This window comes from Mercenaria mercenaria, chromosome 2 (assembly GCF_021730395.1).
Source record: "Mercenaria mercenaria strain notata chromosome 2, MADL_Memer_1, whole genome shotgun sequence".
Classification (NCBI taxonomy): domain Eukaryota; kingdom Metazoa; phylum Mollusca; class Bivalvia; order Venerida; family Veneridae; genus Mercenaria; species Mercenaria mercenaria.
The window spans coordinates 51,509,137-51,522,190 of record NC_069362.1 but is presented as its reverse complement, the minus strand read 5'-3'; the positions used below and the strand labels follow the sequence as shown (position 1 = coordinate 51,522,190).

General features: G+C 34.4%; 1 protein-coding gene across 3 annotated transcripts in view; it reads left to right on the top strand.

Moving 5' to 3' along the window:
- The window catches only part of LOC123562200 (nuclear factor NF-kappa-B p105 subunit-like), a 57,153-nt gene extending 44,208 nt beyond the window's left edge, over nucleotides 1-12,945 (top strand). For all 3 annotated transcript variants that reach the window (XM_053536593.1, XM_053536592.1, XM_053536591.1), the window contains exons 13-21: nucleotides 2,595-2,736; nucleotides 3,270-3,387; nucleotides 3,909-4,131; nucleotides 5,086-5,255; nucleotides 5,617-6,006; nucleotides 7,796-7,940; nucleotides 8,494-8,669; nucleotides 9,038-9,143; nucleotides 11,211-12,945. In XM_053536593.1, coding sequence (XP_053392568.1) covers nucleotides 2,595-2,736; nucleotides 3,270-3,387; nucleotides 3,909-4,131; nucleotides 5,086-5,255; nucleotides 5,617-6,006; nucleotides 7,796-7,940; nucleotides 8,494-8,669; nucleotides 9,038-9,143; nucleotides 11,211-11,323 — 1,583 coding nt within the window. In that variant the 3' untranslated portion in view covers nucleotides 11,324-12,945. The remainder of the gene's footprint in view (nucleotides 1-2,594; nucleotides 2,737-3,269; nucleotides 3,388-3,908; nucleotides 4,132-5,085; nucleotides 5,256-5,616; nucleotides 6,007-7,795; nucleotides 7,941-8,493; nucleotides 8,670-9,037; nucleotides 9,144-11,210) is intronic.
- The last annotated feature ends 109 nt before the right edge of the window (nucleotides 12,946-13,054 follow it).

Sequence of the window (13,054 nt, the reverse complement as noted above, 5' to 3'; positions counted from 1 at the left end):
TTTGGTAAGTGATATTTTTTCTTAGGTTTGGTTTATAATGTTGTTTTTTTTCCCAGCAGATTTCAGCATTTTTACATTCTTGCTCTTGTTTATGTGCACAGATTATATTGGATGTTGCTCTAGTGGTTTGACGTCTCTACTCTACAAATTATTTAGCGATTTCATAAAGCATTTATTAGCACCTCCACATTTAATGCATTGACTCCCAACAAATACTTAAGTACTTCAACCATATGAATCATTTATTACTGTGACCCTAAAGTAATACAGTGCCGTGACCCCATAAATTATTTAATGTTATGATGTAAAAACTATTCAATGCTGTGAAATCAGTTCTGTGACCTGGTGTAACCCTACAAATATCCCACAAATTTAGTGCTGTGATAAAACAAAGTTTCAGTGCTGTAGCCGCACATGTTATCAGTGCTGTACCCATATAAGTATCATTCAGTATTCTGAATCGGCATGTTACTTTGAACCCCTCATTGTTCCTGTTAAAATGAATGGAGTCTCCTCATTGTGCCTGTTAGAATGAATGGAGTCTCCTCATTGTGCCTGTTAGAATGAATGGAGTCTCCTCATTGTGCCTGTTAGAATGAATGGAGTCTCCTCATTGTGCTGTTAGAATAAATGGAGTCCCACCATTGTGCCTGTTAGAATAAATGGAGTCCCATCATTGTGCCTGTTAGAATAAATGGAGTCCCATCGTTGTGCCTGTTAGAATGAATGGAGTCTCCTCATTGTGTCTGCTAGAATGAATGGAGTCTCCTCATTGTGCCTGTTAGAATGAATGGAGTCCCCTCATTGTGCTGTTAGAATAAATGGAGTCCTTTCATTGTGCCTGTTAGAATGAATGGAGTCTCCTCATTGTGCCTGTTAGAATGAATGGAGTCCCATCATTGTGCCTTTTAGAATAAATGGAGTCCCCTCATTGTGCCTGTTAAAATAAATGGAGTCCCTCATTGTGCCTGTTAGAATGAATTGAGTATCCTCATTGTGCCTGTTAAAATGAATGGAGTCTCCTCATTGTGCCTGTTAGAATAAATGGAGTCCCCTCATTGTGTCTGTTAGAATGAATGGAGTCTCCTCATTGTGCCTGTTAGAATGAATGGAGTCTCCTCATTGTGCTGTTAGAATAAATGGAGTCCCACCATTGTGCCTGTTAGAATAAATGGAGTCCCACCATTGTGCCTGTTAGAATAAATGGAGTCCCATCGTTGTGCCTGTTAGAATGAATGGAGTCTCATCGTTGTGCCTGTTAGAATGAATGGAGTCTCCTCATTGTGCCTGTTAGAATGAATGGAGTCTCCTCATTGTGTCTGTTAGAATGAATGGAGTCTCCTCATTGTGTCTGTTAAAATGAATGGAGTCTCCTCATTGTGTCTGTTAGAATAAATGGAGTCTCCTCATTGTGCCTGTTAGAATGAATGGAGTCTCCTCATTGTGCCTGTTAGAATGAATGGAGTCTCCTCATTGTGCCTGTTAGAATGAATGGAGTCTCCTCATTGTGTCTGTTAGAATGAATGGAGTCTCCTCATTGTGCCTGTTTAAGAATGAATGGATTCATCTCATTGTGCCTGTTAGAATAAATGGAGTCCCCTCATTGTGCCTGTTAGAATGAATGGTCTCAAAGTGGAACATGGTCAACCCATTTAAGCACTGAAAGCAAAACTAAAACATCAGAACATTCTGTTTTAACTTATGGCAATATTACATATGAAATCTTTAAATCAAAATTTCTTCAGTCATAACAGTATATGTAAATTTAACAAACTTAAGTTAGCTTAACAGGTTGCAGTTTTTTGGCATAAATATTTCAAACATTTCAGACATAAGATATTAGCAAAAACTTCCTGATATTGATCTTTTATGAAATCTTGATCTTGTATAGAGATTTAGTTATAGTGGGCATATAATTATGTGAAAATTAAAAGGGAAGTGTAGTATGAATACATATATTGTACTGATTTGGGCTTTAAGGAAAACTTTTAAGAAAATAAAGAGTTAAATAAATAAGCAGAAAAAGCCCCTTACACCCAATCTTTGTTTTTCATAGAAGGGAAGCATATGATCATGATATGTGAAGTTGGTACTTATAGTAGTTGTATTGCAGTAATACTTCATTGAGTGAACAGTTACAGATTTAAAGAAACATTTTGCAGTACAGAATTTCAAAAAAATATATATCTTCAATTTAATTTTCTTATTTCTTTGTTGATGAAAAAAAAGGTATTCTTAACAAAAAGATTCTATTGTCTGAAATGCTATTTTAATTGATGATTTAAATTCTGAGATGTTAATTGTATAAGTTGTCATGTATGGAAAAAAAAAAACAAAGCTATTTTCCAAGGTTAATTAAAAACAAATCATTTGAAAGCTTCTATGTGATGGTGATGATGATAGAGGGGCAGTTATGAGAGAATATTTTCTTCTTGAATGAAAATAAACATCTTGCTATTCTTAATTAAGAGATAATGATTTTATGGAAACAGACATTGTTTTCTTGTATTAAGCACTGCTCTATCAAAGTACTATTAATTCATTCAGTTATAAATAATTCTAGTTATTTCAGACCTTTGTGTTTATGTTTTCAGCACAAACAGAAATGGATCCAATGTTGAAGTTGGCAATGAAGACATCTGAAGCCTTGCAGTATTATGCAGCATCTGGAGATATTCGGTCTTTGTTGATGGTTCAGCGCTTCCTCATGGCTGTCCAGGACCAAGATGGTGACTTGTAAGAATTTTTTAAAACTTGTTGATTATTATTGTTGTTGTTGTTTTTTCATTCATTCAAATACTTGTTGAAAGTCCCATATGCATCTAAATCATATTGTATTTGTACTTCTCTGTGAGGTTGGTTTTTTAGGCCTTAAGGACATATAGATAAACCACATACACCAAGGCCTTACCACCACACCCCCTTCAGTTTGATGGCTTTCTGTCCAGAAAGATTCACATTATAAAGAATTAATCACATGTATTGTAGAATATGTGTTTGACTACATTATAAAAGAAATAATCACATGTATTGTAGAATATGTGTTTGACTACATTATAAAGAATTAATCACATGTATTGTAGAATATGTGTTTGACTACATTATAAAGAATTAATCACATGTATTGTAGAATATGTGTTTGACTACATCATAAAGAATTAATCACATATATTGTAGAATATGTGTTTGACTACATCATAAAGAATTAATCACATATATTGTAGAATATGTGTTTGACTACATTCAATACTTGCATGTTGCTGTTTCAGACCTTTGCACACAGCTTTGATCAACCAGAGATACGAAGTATTCCAGAATATTCTTGACGTCATGGTAACACTTCCAGATGCGTACACCAGGATTAACGCTTATAACTTTCACCACCAGGTTAGACTTACAGATTGTAGTACATTGGGTAAATAACGGCTCCTTCTCAGTGACATTGTTTAAAAATGATCTAGGCAGTCTGTTCTTGCAGGGTTTATTGCTTTGAAACCAGAGGTTGTGAGTTTAGATCCTTTTCTAGGGTTGTGTTTCCAGTAATCTGATATCATTTTTCTTTCTTCTTTTTTTTTTAAGTGAGAAAGTTGTTAGTTACTCTTAGAATCAAGTTCTCTCAGTGTGGTATAAATTGATGGTCTGTTGATTGTTAATACATAGCTGAATTACAAATGGACATTTATTTAAAAAAAAAAAAGAAGCAAATTCAGGATAAAAAAACAACATTACGAGCTGTTTGACAAAGTAAACTGAAAATATAAAGAAAGCAAACTTGTTATTGTTTGTATGTGATATCAAAGTATGAAGTATTATTATCAAAAAATTGTAACCCATCTTTAGAAAAATGATCAGAAAAAGAAGTTTGCATAATTATGTCCAACAGTGAAAACAAAAGTTGTTTTTTGCAGACACCGCTCCACCTTGCAGTGATTACAAACCAGCCGCATGCGGTAGACTTGTTGATCCGTGCTGGTGCAGACACCACCCTGGTAGACCGTAACGGTTACACCCCGGCTCATCTTGCTGTACTGTATGCACGTGATGATTGCCTCAGAAACCTGGTGAAATATCTAAGACAGGGAGTCACCTCCAAACAACCATTCCCAGAACTAAACCTTAGATGTTACGATGGTAAGTTTTTGTACTAAATTCATTGCTGCAGACTTTTCATTTTAAGAGTACATGTACATCAGAATCTGTCCTGGTTGTAGGTTTGTATGGAAATATACGGCTCTAGTATAATTGTTTAGATGATAACGAGGCTCTGCATACTTACTGACAAAACATTTTCTGGAGACGGATATTTCAATCGGCAACTGCTTCAAGTGATAGATTGTTTTTCTTGCAATCCATATTGTATGCATCTTCTATGTAAATTTAGAGTTATGTCATTATTCTGTTCTCATATTTAGATGAGATTTTTCAGGAGTTCTAGTCCGTTGTGAGAGAGGTTTCTAGATGACATGTATCAAAGAATTCAAAGGAAAAGCAAATATAACTAAAGTTTCATCTAAATTTTCCCTGTAAACATTGGTAATTTTGTCAGTGAAACCGGAAACCCTTTTAAAAACTGAATTTCCTTATATCTAATGTCTACATCCATTGTTAAATGAAGGTTACTCATAAAATTGTCAGTTGAAACTAAATATAATGACTTTACTGTATTTTGACCTCTCAGTTTTCTGCAAGAAGAAACTATTTTGATGTCATATCACTATAACTTTAAATTGTGGTAAATATTTTCAACATATTTCCCTATTTTGCTGTTTTTCATATGACAGATTAACGTTCATCATCACAAGGTACACAGTACCACAGAGGTTTTCTCATTTCACAATTCAAATGATTTATTGAATTGTGAACAATTTTAACATTTTTTAAAAACACATTTTTTTTCATTGAAGGGAATGTAATGTTTGTTTCTTCCTGAATTTTAAAGGATGTTTATCCTATTTCATTACTTATATATTTAGAGACAGATATAAAATTTCCAAGTAGAAATTCATTTGCCTGAGGAAAATGTAGGTTACATTATGAGGTTTGTCATAGTTGAGTAAGTTTGTATGATTTATTATCATATTTCAGGTTTCACACCCACTCATTTAGCAGCCCAATTAGAGAACTTGGCCGCAATGAAGTTGCTCGTGTACGGTAAAGCAGATGTAAATTTACCAGACGGTAAAAGTGGGCGGACACCTTTACATCATGCTGTAGAAACAGATGATCTCTCACTGGCTGCTTATCTTATACTTCAGGTATATAACTAAATAATTAGATAGATACTCCGGGTGTGAAATATTGTTAAGGTCATTGCATGACAGCAAGTTACCATCTTATATGGTACATGTCTGAAGTCACTTTGTTCATATATATCTAGCTGTATAATTATGTAATTAAATTGGCCGTGTTTAAAGTTTTAGTATCTGTTAAAGAACTTACGGATTATTTTGTGAATTCTGACAGTTTATGTTTAGTCTTCCCTTAATGTGCTAAATGAAAAAATAAATGCATAATTGTAAGGAATTACTGGAGTATTATGAAGATTTCTGGTAAAGTTTTTCAGAATTGTATTTTATTTTTATTCATATGTTTAGCATTGGAGTAATATAATTTCAGGCTGGGGCCAGTGTGAATGTGAAGAGATTTGATGGTAATACAGCACTCCATATTGCATGTGGGCGGGGCAATGTTGGCATGGTAGCTCTCCTCATGGCCGGCGGTGCTGATCCCAATATTGAAAACGATGATATAGTAAGTGATGACACAGAATCTGATGAAAGTGACTCACAAGAAAGTGGTGGGGAAAGTTCAGAGAATGAAAATTCAGATAACAAAAACAGTACAAAAAGTGAGGATGTTGATGATAAAGATACAGACACTGAGAAAGAACCGAAGAAATCCGATAAAGATACTGTAGATGGACAAGAAGTGGAGGAGGAAGTGTTGCCAAAGAGAAGGGTTGGAAAAGGACTGACACCTGCAGATTTTGCTGATTGTAATGAAAAGGTAGGGTATAGAATGTGATATCTGTATGATCTCATCACAGGTTTAGTTCATCTGAACACTCAATGTTTTAATAAGGAAGTAATAAATTTATTTTGGAAACCAGCTTTAGTTTTAATGGTGCCAGTTTGCAGTGGCTGATCTGGTTTCTAGAAGATAACAATATGAAAATATTCTATCCATTTTGTTTTCTAGTTATGTTTAGATAGACAGATTCACACGATTTTTCGCTCGACTATTCGAAGAATAGTCTAGCTATTCTACTCACCCTGGCGTCGGCGTCACACCTTGGTTAAGTTTTTGCATGCAAGTACATACAGCCATCAGTTAAAGGCATATAGCTTTGAAACTTATTTTTTCTTTTTCTAGGTCAATTACCAACCTCTCTGGGTCAAGTCCCATAACTCTGACATGTATTTTGAGCAAATTATGCCCCCTTTTGGACTTAGAAAATTTTGGTTAAAGTTTTACATGCAAGTTACTATCTCCAAAACTGATGCAAATATTGATTTGAAACTTCACATGTGTCTTTGGGGTTATCAAACTAGTTGATAGCAGCAAGTCCCATAACTCTGACCTTCATTTGGCCAAATTATGCCCCCTTTTAGACTTAGAAAATTCTAGTTAAAGTTTTGCGTTCAAGTACATACAGCTATTTCTAAAAGGCATATAGATTTGAAACTTATGTTTTCTTTTTCTAGATCAATTACTAACCTCACTGGATCAAGTCCCATAACTCTGGCATGTATTTTGGGCAAATTATGCCCCCTTTTGGACTTAGAAAATTTTGGTTAAAGTTTTACATGCAAGTTACTATCTCCAAAACTGATGCAGATATTGATTTGAAACTTCACATGTGTCTTTGGGGTTATAAAACTAGTTGATAGCAGCAAGTCCCATAACTCTGACCTTCATTTGGCCAAATTATGCCCCCTTTTGGACTTAGAAAATTCTGGTTAAAGTTTTGCGTGCAAGTACATACAGCTATTTCTAAAAGGCATATAGATTTGAAACTTATTTTTTCTTTTTCTAGATCAATTACCAACCTCACTGGGTCAAGTCCCATAACTCTGACATGTTTTTGAGCAAATTATGACCCCTTTAAGACTTAGAAAATTTTGGTTAAAGTTTTACATGCAAGTTATTATCTCCAAAACTGATGCAGATATTGATTTGAAACTTCACATGTGTCTTTGGGGTTATAAAACTAGTTGATAGCAGCAAGTCTCATAACTCTGACCTTCATTTGGCCAAATTATGCCCCCTTTTGGACTTAGAAAATTCTGGTTTAAAGTTTTTGCGTTGCAAGTACATTACAGCTAATTACTAAAAGGCATATAGATTTGAAACTTTATTTTTCTTTCTTGTTATCTTAGCAATCCATAACTTACTACATCGACCCGATCAAGGATTCCATAACTCTGGAGCATTATTTTGGGCAAATTATGCCCCTTTTGGACTTTGAAAATTCTGGTTAAAGTTTTACATGCGAGTTTCTATCTCCAGAACTAATGCAGATATTGAATTGAAACTTCACATGTGTCTTTGGGGTTATAAAACTAGTTGATAGCAGCAAGTCCCATAACTGATATGCATTTTGGTAAAATTATTCCCCCTTTTGAACTTAAAACTCTTTTGATATTTAACCTTTTTGGGTAATATTTTCCTGCTTCTGTGACAATATTTCGAATAGTCGAGCTTGGCTGTCTTACGGACAGCTCTTGTTAAATGAAAATTTACATTTATGTGAAAATATATACTTTTAAATAAACAATGTAATTATGCTCACCAGATCCTGAGAGTTTTGAATGGAGAACCATATTCCAGTATAACAGAATCGAGTCCAGACAGTATACAACATGTCACTGATAAAATGTCATCTCTGCGATTTATATCAAAAGATAGTGGACACGGAAGTATGGGAATATGTTCTACAGGTTTGTAAGATGAAAAGTTAAATTCATTTTAGTAGTAAAAAATGTAATAACTTACCATCCAGAAGTTTTATTGAGATATCTAGAGTTCTGGCTGATTTTAACCCTTATCATGCTGGACATGATTGATTTTGATTTTGCCTTTGTGACCAGTGCAGATCATGATCAGCCTGCATATCCATGCAGTCTGATCATGACCTGCACTGTTTGCCATTCAGTCAGTATCTTTTTGGTAAGCACCCCTTTTAACAGTTAATGGCACTGTCCAAGTTGAAAAATGGACAGGTTCATTATAGAAATGTAGCATAGTAAGTGCTAAGTGGTAGGGTGAAGTAGTCATATTATAATATTTAGACAGCCCTTACTAGTATACAACAGTTTGACCACAAATAAAGTATATACACCAAAAAACATTTTCTCTAAATTCTGTCCATGAAAAGGCAGATACATTTTCAAAGTGATTTTTTACATGTGAGCACAAAAATAAATATAACATAAACTGAAGTGGTTTACCGTCTTCCACCAGTTTGCTTGTATAGGCAAAATGTATTTTCAGGAGGTGATATGTGCAGAGTGGAGTATCCTGTGAGACTGAGTCTGTCACAGAAGCTTGATCCAACAAGTGTTGGCTCTGACTGGCAGGCCTTGGCTGATAAACTTGGTATGAAGATGTTGATGGAAGGTCATCCTGGAGATCACAGTCCCACAAGATTACTTCTCAATTTTTATGAGGTAAGCTCACAATGGAAACATAAAGCCACTTAGTAATAGAACTGTAATGTTGCTAGAAATATCCAAAACTATACAAATGTTTATTCAAATTTTACATATTAAATTAGAGTCAACTGACTTGAGTGTGCCTCTTTATTGTTGGATTATGGATATACATCTGCGAAATTCTTAGTCTTATCAATGCATCATTAGTAACACAAAAAACTTGTTGAAATATTGTTCCTTATTACAAAAAAAAAACTAACTTTTTTCAAATGAAATTTCTATCATAAAGTTGTTTGACTTTACAAGTACATAATTTGCTTCTGAAAACCATATTTTAAATTTAGGAACATTATGTTTGCTGATGAAGGTTTTTTATTTTTCAGGAAAATGGTGGCACTGTTGATAGACTGGTTCAAGCATTGAAAGATATCAAGAGAGATGACTGTGTCAGTTTACTGAAAGATTTGGCGGACCAGTCTTCTGGAAAAAGTGAGTTGCATTTAGATACTTAATTGTGCCTTTTACTATCCTTGCTTCTGTGTCAATCCATTACAAAAAAATGGGTTTCATTTCTAAATGTGTAATCATTAAAAGATGGTAAGAGGCAATGTACTTGTTACCTTCCTGTTTCCTGTTTTGCATCTGGCTGAGTGGGAAATTTATGGTTACAGTCATTTTTAGCTCACCTGAGCACAAAGTGCTCAGGGTGAGGTATTGTGATTGCTCACCGTCCGGCATCCGTCCGTCCGTCCACACTTTCCTTTAAACAACATCTCCTCCTAAACCAACAGGCTAATTTTGATGAAACTTCACAGGGATGTTCCTTGGATGGCCCCCTTTCAAAATTGTTCAAAGAATTGAATTCCATGCAGAACACTGGTTGCCATGGCAACCGAAAGGAAAAACTTGAAAAATCTTCTTCTCAAAAACCAGAAGCCCTAGAGCTTAGATATTTGGTGTGAAACATTGCCTAGTGGACCTCTACCAAGTTTGTTCAAATCATGACCCCGGGGTCAAAATTGACCCCGCCCCAGGGGTCACTTGATTTTACATAAGAAAATCTTAAAAAATCTTCTTCTCAAAAACCAGAAGCCTAAGAGGTTAGATATTTGACATGTAGCATTGCCTAGTGGACCTCTACCAAGTTTGTTCAAATCATGACCCTGGGGTCAAAATTGACCCCGCCCCAGGGGTCACTTGATTTTACATAAGAAAATCTTAAAAAATCTTCTTCTCAAAAACCAGAAGCCTTAGAGCTTAGATATTTGACTTGTAGCATTGCCTAGTGGACCTCTACTAAAATTGTTCAAATCATGACCCCGGGATCAAAATTGACCCCATCCCAGGAGTCACTTGATTTTACATAGGAAAATCTTCAAAAAAATTCTAAAAATAAACCAGAAGGCCTAGAGCTTAGATATTTGACATGTAGCATTGCCTAATTGACCTCTACAAAATTTGTTCAAATCATGGCCCGGGAGTCAAAATTGGCCCGCGCCCAGGGTCACTTGTTTTTTACATAGGAAAATATTTAAAAATCTTCTTCTCAAAAACCAGAAGACCTAGAGCTTAGATATTGGACATGTAGCATTGCCTAGTGGACCTCTACTAAGTTGTTCAAATTATGCCCCAGGGTAAAAAATTGACCCCGCCCTAGGGGTCACTTGACTTTACATAGGAAAAATCTTCAAAGTTTTCTAAAAATAAACCAGAAGGCCTAGAGCTTAGATATTTCACATGTAGCATTACCTAGTCGAACCTCTACAAAATTTGTTCATATCATGACCCCCTGGGTCAAAATTGACCCCGCCCCAGGGGTCACTTGATTTTACATAGGAAAATCTTCAAAATTTTCTAAAAATAAACTAGAAGGCCTAGAGACTAGAAACTTGACATGTAGCATTGCCTAGTGGACCTCTACAAAATTTGTTCAAACCTTGTCCCCGGGGTCAAAATTGACCCCGCCCTAGGGGTCACTTGATTTTACATAGGAAAATCTTAAAAAAAAAATTCTAAAAATAAACCAGAAGGCCTAGATCTTAGATATTTGACATGTACCCATTGCCTATTAGACTTTTACAAAGTTTATTCAAATCATGACCCCTGGGGTCAAATTGACCCTGCCCCATGGGGTTACTTGATTGTACATAGAAAAATCTTCAAAATTTTCTAAAAATAAACCAGAAGAGCTTAGATATTTGACATGTAGCATTGCCTAGTGGACCTCTACAAAATGTTTTCAAATCTTGTTTTTAAAGTTACTTAAAGAAAATTTCAACTATATTTTCTCATAATTCTTTTGATTGATTTCTGTTATGATCTTTTGACCTTGAAGACTTGTCATTAAGTGCAATGATAACAGGTGAGCGATATAGGGCCATCATGGCCCTCTTGTTTTTTAACATTGGTTAATTGTTGATATATGAAAGCAAGAATTGAGCCTGCATAATTATGTGACAAGGGAAAATTTTGGACATTTACTTTGTTAGTAAAAAGTGAGATATCTTATTTTTGTTGATATATTTTATAACTGATAAATGTTATGTGTATTTGCAGATGATGAGAAAGACAGTAAAGTTTTACATAAGGATCCGAAGTATGATTCTGGTGTATCAGACAGTTATAATAAATCTCCTTCACCTGTACATAGAGGACATATTGTGACATAGTTGTGTCCGTGTCACCTCATACCATTTACAACATTTTGTGTATTCAAGGATAGAGAGTGATCTTAGACTGGTCAAATTTGGAGTGTGGTTGATATTCACAGGTTCATCAGATTGTTCAAGAAGGGAACTGACTTTAACATAGAAAAACTTGCAATAGGTTGGAGTAAATGTGCAGTTCAGAATTTATGTTGATTGTGCAGTTTCCATAGTGACAATGCAGTTTCCATGGTGATAGTGTAGTTTCCATGGTAATAGTGCAGTAAGGTGAAATCTGGAGGTGTAATGAATTGTTGTACTTCTTTATATTTTACAGATTTTCACTGAAAGGAAATTTCACCTTGAAGGAGGGGAAGATTGGTTGATAAACACTTTTTTAAGTGTGCTGATTGTTTTAAATTGTGCTTATTTTTTCATTATATATTGACAATTAACAGGATGTTATTTGAAATGTCATTCAGTTTTGCTGTAAGATAATTTCTAGTGCATTCTGACAGCTGAGCTATTCCTTTTCGTGGCCTTAAATTGTTGATCTGCATGATCGGGTGTCTGATGGAATATACCTGTTAATATTATTTTGTTGTGATGTGTAAATAAAGTATGAAAAATTATGAAATATAATGTCACCAAGTTCTGCATTTTATATGAAACTGGCAAATTCTACTCTTGTAACATGTTTCTGACTTGTGTGACAGCTTGAATATTCGTGTTTTGTTGTCAGAAAATTCAAAGAATTACAACAGATTTGTTGAAACTATACTGTAATTCACAGGACTAAATGTAAAACTCGCCTGTTTCTCATACATATCTGCTGAACTTGTCTATCTAATAAAACACAATTCTCATTACCTACAAGTAAATGCACAGTTAACTGAAGAAATAGGCCTCTGTGAAAGACGTAAGTATTTATGTTTTAATAGTAGAATCAAACAGCAGTACTTTGTTTTCTATGAGCTTGTTAATGAAATATATATATATACACGTATGAAAGTACAGCCTCTACAGTACATTCCTTTGTGTTAGTACACAAGTCAGGTCTCCTCTTAGTTTATTGTTTTGAAATTTGTTTTAATATTAATACGATTTAGTATAAAAAGTGTTTAGATTTTTAAAAAATATCTACTTTTGTTGTCCTTTCTGTTGGTTTATTTGAAACAAATTTTAAACAAGTGATAGTTTTGTGATTTGTTAGTGCTGTAATTTATATGTGTTTAATCTGTTTATAGTTTATTTCTTATATTTACATGAATATTCTGCAACTAATGAGAATTGTATAGATGTATTTGTGTTTGTTATGTGATTAAGTAGTAGTTTTGTAGTAATATTTTTCTACCTGGTATATTATACAGTGCAATTGCTTTCAAGTGGTTGGGTATACCTGTAGAAAACAATGTTTTAAATGTTTGGGGAAGGTTTGTGTTACTTGAGTGTAAATATCGGCCTGTCATTATGCCCTCCAGTACCATGGAAGACCCAGTCTGGGTTTCTAATCTCAACTTTAAATCATGCTAGAAGATATAATGTTCATTGTCTGTGTAACTGGGTAACATTTGTATTATTTTCTGCTTTCCACTAATTAACATGATTACTGTTTTATGGAGACTGTAATAAAGGCTTCAGATATACTTACCTTGTTTTTTTTTGTTAGCTTATCAGAGCACAAATTACTGATTTTCAGACATTTTCAAACTACATAACTTCTTCATGAATTATGATATATAGTTATGATATATA